Source organism: Oncorhynchus clarkii, chromosome 11, assembly GCF_045791955.1.
Source record: "Oncorhynchus clarkii lewisi isolate Uvic-CL-2024 chromosome 11, UVic_Ocla_1.0, whole genome shotgun sequence".
Lineage (NCBI taxonomy): Eukaryota > Metazoa > Chordata > Actinopteri > Salmoniformes > Salmonidae > Oncorhynchus > Oncorhynchus clarkii.
Genome location: NC_092157.1, coordinates 26984626 through 26994430, shown reverse-complemented (window position 1 = coordinate 26994430; position 9805 = coordinate 26984626). Strand labels below are relative to the sequence as shown.

General features: G+C 43.8%; 1 protein-coding gene across 1 annotated transcript; it reads right to left on the bottom strand.

Moving 5' to 3' along the window:
- Positions 1-207: 207 nt before the first annotated feature.
- On the bottom strand, positions 208-4681 carry LOC139420418 (BMP and activin membrane-bound inhibitor homolog). Its single transcript, XM_071170498.1, has 3 exons — positions 4100-4681; positions 1946-2224; positions 208-1203 (listed from the first exon to the last, which is right to left on the bottom strand). Exons 1-3 carry the CDS (start codon positions 4173-4175, stop codon positions 785-787), a joined length of 774 nt encoding a protein of 257 aa, XP_071026599.1. The 5' UTR covers positions 4176-4681; the 3' UTR covers positions 208-784.
- Positions 4682-9805: the final 5124 nt, after the last annotated feature.

The window sequence follows — 9805 nt, the reverse complement described above, 5'->3', positions numbered from 1 at the left end:
CACTCCCACCGTCTGGGTATGAAACGTCACACCACCACGGCAGCGTGGTCCTCTCACTCGCTACACATCCTCTTACATACTACTGTACACACACGATCCACACCAGGGGGGGGGGGGGGAGAGACATCTTGAAAAGAAATCTGACATGAGCCACGGCTCTCTGTTCCTCTCTTTCACACGGCAAGGAAGAACACACAGGACAGGGTCTTTCTTTCAGACAAAAATATATATATTTTAAATCTTTACAATAGGCTTAGATCAAGAAACGTACACAGAGGAGTGCACACACCTACAGTCAACACTGAATTATCAAACTATTTTATTTTTGTTTAACCCTGGTGTCAGTGTAAAAGTCTTCTTCTATTTAGCTTCTTTTTTAAGCAAAACAACTTATTTTACTTTTTACAAATGTGCAAATAAGACAGATTTGGAATCCTTCAGCGCTCCCTGTATAGTCCAGGATCCACATGCAGACAGGGTCTTGACAGGGCTTTCTCAGTCCGTCGGTCAGTCCTGTCCTCAAGTTTAAATAGAGCCTCGATGGTTTGCCTTTCATTTTCAAGTAAAGTGCTCCTTTAGCAAAAACCACAAGGCTTTGCGTTCAGTTCAGTCCTCTTTTCTTTCCTCCATTGAAAAAAACCAGCTGTGAAGTAAAATAGACAAAACTGGGGATTCATTTTTAAAATTAAAAGAGGAAACCCAACGAGTAGAGGAAAGACAGTCTTGGCTGTTTTTTGGGAGGGGGGGGGCATTAAGTAAAGTCAAACAAACTTAGAAAAGTAAGTCATACAAACTCCAGCTTCCCATGCCCACTGTACATCCCCCAGTGTACCAGAGACAGTATCTTGTCGTTCCCCAGGTCTGCCTGTCTCATCTTGTCACAGGTGAGGCAGCAGTTTTCGTGTCCTGTCACGGGCACCATACACTCCAGGTCTAGCTTCGCCATGTGGCCCTTCTTGGTGTGGTGGCCGTGGAAGCTGTAGTGGAGCCGTGACAGCATCTGCTGTCTCTGGTCCTGCAGCCTCTTGTTCTCGCTGCGGAGCATCCGTAAGGCCAGCATGATGAGGAGGACCAAGATGAGGCCTCCAGCGATGGGCACCGCGATCACCGCTGCCCTGAACCACACCTCTTTGGCCGAGGCCAGCTCCTGTACCCGCGTGACCAGGTGACGGTTGTTGCTCTCGGGCTGGTACCGGCCGTGGTCTGGACGCGGAGATAAGAGGGAAAGTGGGTTATTTCATTGTCTAACGTACACTGATGTCTAGTGGAAACGTGGCTCCTGCTTTCAGAAGGGAAATGCAATGTGTCGCCGAGCTTTATCCCAAATAAGAGCCAAAATAAATACATTTCAGCTAATAAACCTGCTAAACTCCAATACTTTTCATAACAGAAAGTCCTACTTGAGAGCTCTCCATTCCTCTCTGTATGACCATACACCTTGTCATGACTCAGTGATGCTCGTATTTATGCCTTCCTACATGCAGCCTGTGAAAGGATATTCTACAGGGCACATTCCTATTCGGTGGAGAAATTACATGAAAAGTACAGAAAATATCTGATCTGCGTCCAAGTTCTTCAGGTAAACCGGTGAGCCCCCCCCCCCCCCCCCCCCCCCACACTCCTCTCTTTGCCGCTGTGCTGCAACCCATAAAAAAATCTAACTGAAGCTGTGTAAAGGTGGGAATTAGTAAAAGGTGTATGCATTACAGTAGACCATTAAACTAACCTCTGTGGTTGATTCAGTTACTGTATAGGGCTATGGTACATTTAAACACTATTTCAGAATATTACAGGGAGGAGACCTGAATAGGCTACACTACATATTGTCAGTTTGGTTGCTCTGTCTGTCACACATTATAAACCTTATAGAACAGAATGTCAAATAATACCCATAATATTTCCAGTCAGAGACATTTCATGTTTCGATTCTCTCTTCTTTTCTTACCTGTTGATTCTCTGGTGTGAGCCAGGTCTTGAAGGCCTCTGTAGTTGCACATGTCGTCGTGACAGCACTCCAGCATAGACAAACCCTCACTCAGGGCATTTGTGTTCTTAGAGCTGCATATGTCGGCAGCGTTCGCTATGGGATCTAGACACCCGTGCGTGAGGGGAGAGTTAGAGTTCATTGGGTCCAGCACCTTGGTGAAACAGGCGTTTAGATCAGATTTACACATGTAGCCCGTGGCCACGCAGTGGGGGGCATCACAGTAACACCGTATTTCTCCTAAAAGAAAATAAATGCAAAGTGTTAGTCATAGGCCTACTTGATTCGTTTAATGAAGTGTTGTCGGCTAAATAGTAGCTTATTCTCCAACATTTCAAGAATAACTGACCCCAAATTCAGCATATTATCGAGTAATAACGTCTCAAGGAAATTGTTTGTGCTTTGAAACTTTTCCGCGTACAAGGTCTGCCTTTTTTAACTGGGCAGCAGTTTGGGAAATCAAAACATATTCTAACAGGGGAGAAATATTGCGTTTTGTAGTCAAATTTGTGGAAATGTTATAAACTCCTCAGATAGATATTTGATAAAGTCACACACGCATGGCTGTTATATCCAAGAATAAAATACAGCCAATAGCACATCTACTTTACTTTTAAAAACAATCAGAAACCAGACTACTTGTGTCTTTTAAAGACTGCCTAGTCGGATCTGAACGCATGTAAATGACAAGGTAACTCCTGAAAGACTTTGAGAAGTAGACGTGTTCAAATGAAATGCAGTACATACGCCGAGGTTAAGCCCTTTCCGTTCAAAATTGTCCTTTTAGTCCGTCCCTATTATAAAACAGGAACCGTGTATCTTGTAATTAGTGGTTTGTTTTCCAAAGTCAATTTCTTTCAACCCAAATGGAAACTCGTAAAAGGGGGTGAGAGAGCAGCGCAGGAGGCTCCTTTTTCATCTTTCATATGCAAGCATTTGTGTGGTCAGGATGGGCTGGGCGCAATGAGCTCTCTCCACTTCTCATCTCAAAAGCTTCCACCAAACAACCTTGTTATTATTCGGGGTTTTTTGCAACAAATGCTTTATATATATGTTAATTAACAATGTTAATATATATAGTGCTAAAAACGCGCAGCAAATGCTACGAATAGCGTTTCACTTACAGTCAGATGTTTTAAAATGACTGAAAACACATTTTTATGGAGTTCAACAAGTTAAATATGGCACAAGCTATTTGCATCGACCTAATATAATTGTCAATATAAATCCATAGCTTTACTAGTTAAAGGCTAATTAACATTGTTACAAGACAGCTACCCCCAAAAACACACGCAGAGACGCACACAAATAAACACAGCCGTTGTATGTTGTTACACGATGTTTTGTGGACTTCCAGTCTCCAGTTACACGTTTGTCATCTTCTTAATCATGAACTGACCATTGACAGGGCCCTAAACACGTGATAATGGCATTACGGCAACAAACTAATAGATATGCTCTCGCAATTGCCAAATGCTTTATATATATAAGAGCCAAACATCCGTAGCGTAGTAGCTACTGGGCTTTGCTTTCTACTTTGGAGACTCGAGTTGACGTATTTACATTAAAACCCTATAGCCTATAGTTTTCATAATATCACACATCCCATTGATGTGCCCTAGCGTGAGAATTATGAGAAAAATTAGGGCCATTCAGTCTGCTATAGGAACTCATGGGGGGAAACACAGACCACAAACGGTATAGAAAGTTCGGTTTTTCATGGGTATAACAGTGCTATGGCACCTGTCCTGTGTTGGAATATTTAGTAGATGAAACAAACTAAAAGTTATTGAGATTTAGAAACAGCATATTGAAAACACGCCACCTGGATGCGCGGATGGTTTTTATTTTATTTGTATCATTCTTTGTTATAGGAAAGATCAAAGTTCGGAAAGTAAAGAGAGAGAAGATCAAATAATTTTGTTGACAAAACTGCGTTGTTTAATAATTTTACTTATTCAACGTTGCGCAATTGGAAACGGATAAGAAAGCAATGATAAGGCCTTTGGGAGGTTCTGACCCCGTTTTCTCGCACTCAACTTTTTTGAACTTTTTCCTTTGGTCAGAAAAGGGCAAAGAGGACATGAAGGCATGTTTTAAGGGATCAAAGTTTACCTTTAGTGAGAAGAACAGCCATGGCACAGAGTTCCAGTTGTAGCCAAATGGAAATGAAACTGGAATGGCGATCCATTTACGACAAGTAGCCTAACTTTTTAGTCACTCTTATCCAAGTACCAAAACCCGCAGGGCTGAGCTCGAAGACACGGTTACATGAACTCTACAGAAGAAATAGTTGCCACAATCACAATCCACCGGAAGACGTAAGAAAAGCACGCGAACAACGGAAGGATTTTCCCTGCAAAGAAAAACTAGGCTACATGAGAAAAAGCCTAAAAGCCGACTGGTGTACTTGAACAGCCCTACTGGAAAAGCGGAACACTTGTATCGTTAGTTGCTGAAAAGAGGAAGAAAAAAACATTCCTTTAGTAGAAAACCGGATAAATGTCGTGACTACTTGTCCAATCCGACTTTACACACATCCACGATGGTGGTCAAGCATAACGTTTATAATCCGAAAACAACGAAATGTGAATAAAATGTTGTCTACTCTGGCATCAACACTTCAATAGTCGACTTCGGATAGCGGACCTCGAGTTGAAGAAATATCCGAGCCAGACTTCTCTACGTAACACAACTCCGCCCCATCGTCGCCCATTGGAGCACCCCTCGCTCAATTAGCATACTTCAGGAACTTTACATTTCCATTGGTTCACCAGGCGGTCACTATTCATCATTCCTCTTACTGATAGTGCGATATAAGTCTATGGTGCTGACTAGGCTACAGTAAAGGTGAAGAAACATTGTTACCGTTTGTTTCGCTCCTTTTGCAGACGGTGGCGTTGGCTACAATGTTGCATTACAAAGCGACATTGTTTTATTAAATAGCAGCATAAAAATGCCTATAAATGGCTTAGAAACATGTTTAAACTATAACCATAGATTACATTCTATCGCAATAGCCTAATAATGAAAACAAACACTATCTGAACTTCTAAACAGACTAGGCTATTAGCTCATTTGTACATGTCTGTCTGCAGCTATAGTGCCCTCTGCATTGCCTCGTCAGGCGGACGCCATCGTGAGCAGGTTCCCCAGGCTACGCCAGCCCGGAGATATCTAGATTGCTTCTGCCTGTGAGAATGGATGTTATGGGCGGAGCGGACAGGCGGTTAGAGAAATTAGCAATCCAAAAAGGCATATGGCGCCACTGAGACGACAGACAGACACTGACACTCAATTACCCTCCAACAATTCTATGCAAAACACACAGCAGCACTGGTCTCCGATCGATATCAAAACCAACCAGCTCAACTCAAACCGTCACTATCCGTTGAGGTGTTGATTACTTAGGATGTAGACTGTTTGATGTTTGGTTTGAAAAATGAAAAGAATGAAGAAAAAATATATTTTAAAGGCTGATTGATTGAGTTAGGCTAATAAAAGATTACAACCACACAATCATAATTCAGGAAAAAGGTGAAGCATTATTCACCGATGTGGTATTGTGTCTGGGAAAAAGGGAGTATTATTTAAGAATTCTGTGAAGGAAAGAGATTACAGGCTACATGGAATGACAGCTAGGTAAGGTTTTGCACTGATAGCATCAAACATTCTCGTGGATAACTGTGCAGCAGCAGTTTTTGCCTGTTTATATCCCCTAATTATAAACCCCTTCAGGCAGAATCTCCAGAAAAGGGCAACAACGGCGACCTTCTCATGACGGTAGATAAATGTCATAGGCCTACTACTCGCATAGTTCTAAAAGCGTAGCCTTGTGGGTCTAAATGGACACGAATTTTCAGTATGGAGAAGAGAGAGAGAGCAGACATAGAGACGCGCAGGCCTAATTATTTGCCCTACAGATAGATGGTCATCGACACAGTGTCAAAGGGTAAAGGGGTGCGATTCCGCTCAAGGGGACACGTACAGAAATAACTGGATTGACAGCAATTATCGGTAATTGTCGGTAATTCCTGAGAGGCGCCAGACCTATCCCTGATGTGCATCATCATCCACCCAAAACTATTCAACAAACTAAACCGAACTTGTTCTTCTGCCTCTAAAAAGGACAACTGTGGCAATAAGTAGTTTAGTTACATATTTCCCACAGCCCTTGCAACTTTTTATAACAAGCATAAAACTACTACTGTGCTCCGAAATTATGCTCTCCCTCAGGTTAATTATGTAACCTATTTGGGCCCACGTTTTAGTCCACATGTAGGCTATTGGCTTTTGGAGGCAACTGTGCGACATAATAGCCCTTTTTCCCGAAAATAGAAGCAATTCTAAGAAACCATAGAAATTAAATAGAGGGTGTGATATTCTCAGACAAAAATAATATCCAATAGGCATTGAGGTTCTAGCTCTATAAATTAATCATGAATGGCATGTTCCATGCATGACAGGTAGGTATTTTGCCAGTATCTCAGCTGTATGGTCGATTGACGCCATCTACTGACTCAGAGTGAAATGTCCGTTGTGTCTAAACTGAACTGTAGATCACAAACTCTCTTGCACGAAAAATCCTTTGATGAATCAATCAATCATATTAACTCAAATCAACTCAAACCAATCAATCAAATGAACTCCAATCAACTCAAACCAATCAATCAAATTAACTCAAATCTTTGTTCAGTCATTTTAATATGACTGAATAATACTAGATGCTGTTTAGTTTCAAGCAGTTGGTGCAAAGTAGGACACTGAGTATGGACAGGACAAACTATGCCATGTATCTGCCCCGTGATGGCCAGTCAGTCCCACTTAATGGGGTAGAACCTAGTAGATAGATTGATTGCATAATCAAAGAAAGAGAAGGGGTAAGGAAACAAAACAGTGTGTGTTTTCATGCTGAGGGGATCAGTGTCGGTGAGCTGGTCAGACTGGGGCTTTTCATGTTGCTGACCATTAAACTGTCCACACCTGGAGGTGTGAATCAGCGACAACAAAGGTGTGTATAGGGCTAGTCGTCTGAGGGCCCCCGGGGGGAAGTTCCCCCTAGGTACAGATCTGGGATCAGATTTCCCCTCCAAATCGTGATATTAACCATTAGTGGGGGAAATGCAAAACTGACCCATGATCAGCGCTAAGGGGTAAATTCACTGAACTTTGCTGGGGAGCGGGGACAGAGAGCTCTGTCTGTTTGCAGCCGTTTGTCCTGCCAATGTCAAGCCCCTGTCTGTCTGTGATGCCTGGTTGGGTTCTCTTTAGCCTGACTACAGGATCCCTGCCTAGAGAGCTATTGTTTGGGCTGTGAGGGAATGACGGCACTTACCTGTCAATAGATAGAGAATGGGAATGGGAGATAAGTGGGGGTGAGTTGAAGACTACCTGAGTAAGTAGAGGATGTCCTGGGACCCCTTCAGTCCAGACGGGACTCTGGTCAGTGATCCACTCAACTGTGTGGGGAGAAACAAGAGGTCCGTTTAGAACTGACACACACACTTCCCCCGCGTGTGTCTCTCTCACCCAGGGTCTCCATCTGCCAGCCGAGACGGGAGCAGAGTTAGACAGACATCCTCTGACACCTCTGTCTTCATCCTCTCTTAGAAGTGTGTGTCATATCAAGTTTGAGGTCGTCTCGTCTAGGGAAAGATTGGGTGGCTCCATTAATTGTTAATGCTTTCTTCCCTACTACAAAGGAAGAAGGTACCTATCCACTGTTAATTAGTAGCCTCGGTTCAGATGAATGGAAGAGTTAATTTAATCAAACGTTCAAAGATTGAGCAAGTTGGGAATGTAGCCTGCAGACTTTGATCCCAACAGGGTCCACTGTGAGGATTTGAGCCTTCACCACAGGTTTATGAGAGGCCTGATCTACAGTGCATCCGTGTGTTCGACATGTGGGACATTTTTAGGTCCCAGATGGACAAAAAAAGGGATTAGCCTAATTACTATGTTATAACTTACACTGTACTAGTATCTTCTACCCCCAAATCAAATCAAATCAAATTTTATTTGTCACATACACATGGTTAGTAGATGTTAATGCGAGTGTAGCGAAATGCTTGTGCTTCTAGTTCCGACAATGCAGTAATAACCAACAAGTAATCTAACTAACAATTCCAAAACTACTGTCTTGTACACAGTGTAAGGGGATAAAGAATATCTACATAAGGATATATGAATGCGTGATGGTACAGAGCAGCATAGGCAAGATACAGTAGATGGTATCGAGTACAGTATGTACAAATGAGATGAGTATGTAAACAAAGTGGCATAGTTAAAGTGGCTAGTGATACATGTATTACATAAGGATACAGTCGATGATATAGAGTACAGTATATACGTATGCATATGAGATGAATAATGTAGGGTAAGTAACATTATATAAGGTAGCATTGTTTAAAGTGGCTAGTGATATATTTACATCATTTCCCATCAATTCCCATTATTAAAGTGGCTAGAGTTGAGTCAGTGTCAGTGTGTTGGCAGCAGCCACTCAATGTTAGTGGTGGCTGTTTAACAGTCTGATGGCCTTGAGATAGAAGCTGTTTTTCAGTCTCTCGGTCCCAGCTTTGATGCACCTGTACTGACCTCGCCTTCTGGATGATAGCGGGGTGAACAGGCAGTGGCTCGGGTGGTTGATGTCCTTGATGAACTTTATGGCCTTCCTGTGACATCGGGTGGTGTAGGTGTCCTGGAGGGCAGGTAGTTTGCCCCCGGTGATGCGTTGTGCAGACCTCACTACCCTCTGGAGAGCCTTACGGTTGAGGGCGGAGCAGTTGCCGTACCAGGCGGTGATACAGCCCGCCAGGATGCTCTCGATTGTGCATCTGTAGAAGTTTGTGAGTGCTTTTGGTGACAAGCCGAATTTCTTCAGCCTCCTGAGGTTGAAGAGGCGCTGCTGCGCCTTCTTCACAATGCTGTCTGTGTGAGTGGACCAATTCAGTTTGTCTGTGATCTGTATGCCGAGGAACTTAAAACTTGCTACCCTCTCCACTACTGTTCCATCGATGTGGATAGGGGGGTGTTCCCTCTGCTGTTTCCTGAAGTCCACAATCATCTCCTTAGTTTTGTTGACGTTGAGTGTGAGGTTATTTTCCTGACACCACACTCCGAGGGCCCTCACCTCCTCCCTGTAGGCCGTCTCGTCGTTGTTGGTAATCAAGCCTACCACTGTTGTGTCGTCCGCAAACTTGATGATTGAGTTGGAGGCGTGCGTGGCCACACAGTCGTGGGTGAACAGGGAGTACAGGAGAGGGCTCAGAACGCACCCTTGTGGGGCCCCAGTGTTGAGGATCAGCGGGGAGGAGATGTTGTTGCCTACCCTCACCACCTGGGGGCGGCCCGTCAGGAAGTCCAGTACCCAGTTGCACAGGGCGGGGTCGAGACCCAGGGTCTCAGGCTTGATGACGAGCTTGGAGGGTACTATGGTGTTGAATGCCGAGCTGTAGTCAATGAACAGCATTCTCACATAGGTATTCCTCTTGTCCAGATGGGTTAGGGCGGTGTGCAGTGTGGTTGAGATTGCATCGTCTGTGGACCTATTTGGGCGGTAAGCAAATTGGAGTGGGTCTAGAGTGTCAGGTAGGGTGGAGGTGATATGGTCCTTGACTAGTCTCTCAAAGCACTTCATGATGACGGAAGTGAGTGCTACGGGGCGGAGAGTTTCACACCCAAGCCATAAGACTTCTGAACAATGAATCAAATGCCCCTCACTCCATTTGTTTTTTTACACTGTTGCTACTCACTGTTTATTGTCTATGCATAGTCACTTCACCTTGACTCGGTACAGGTACACTCGGTATATAGCCTCGT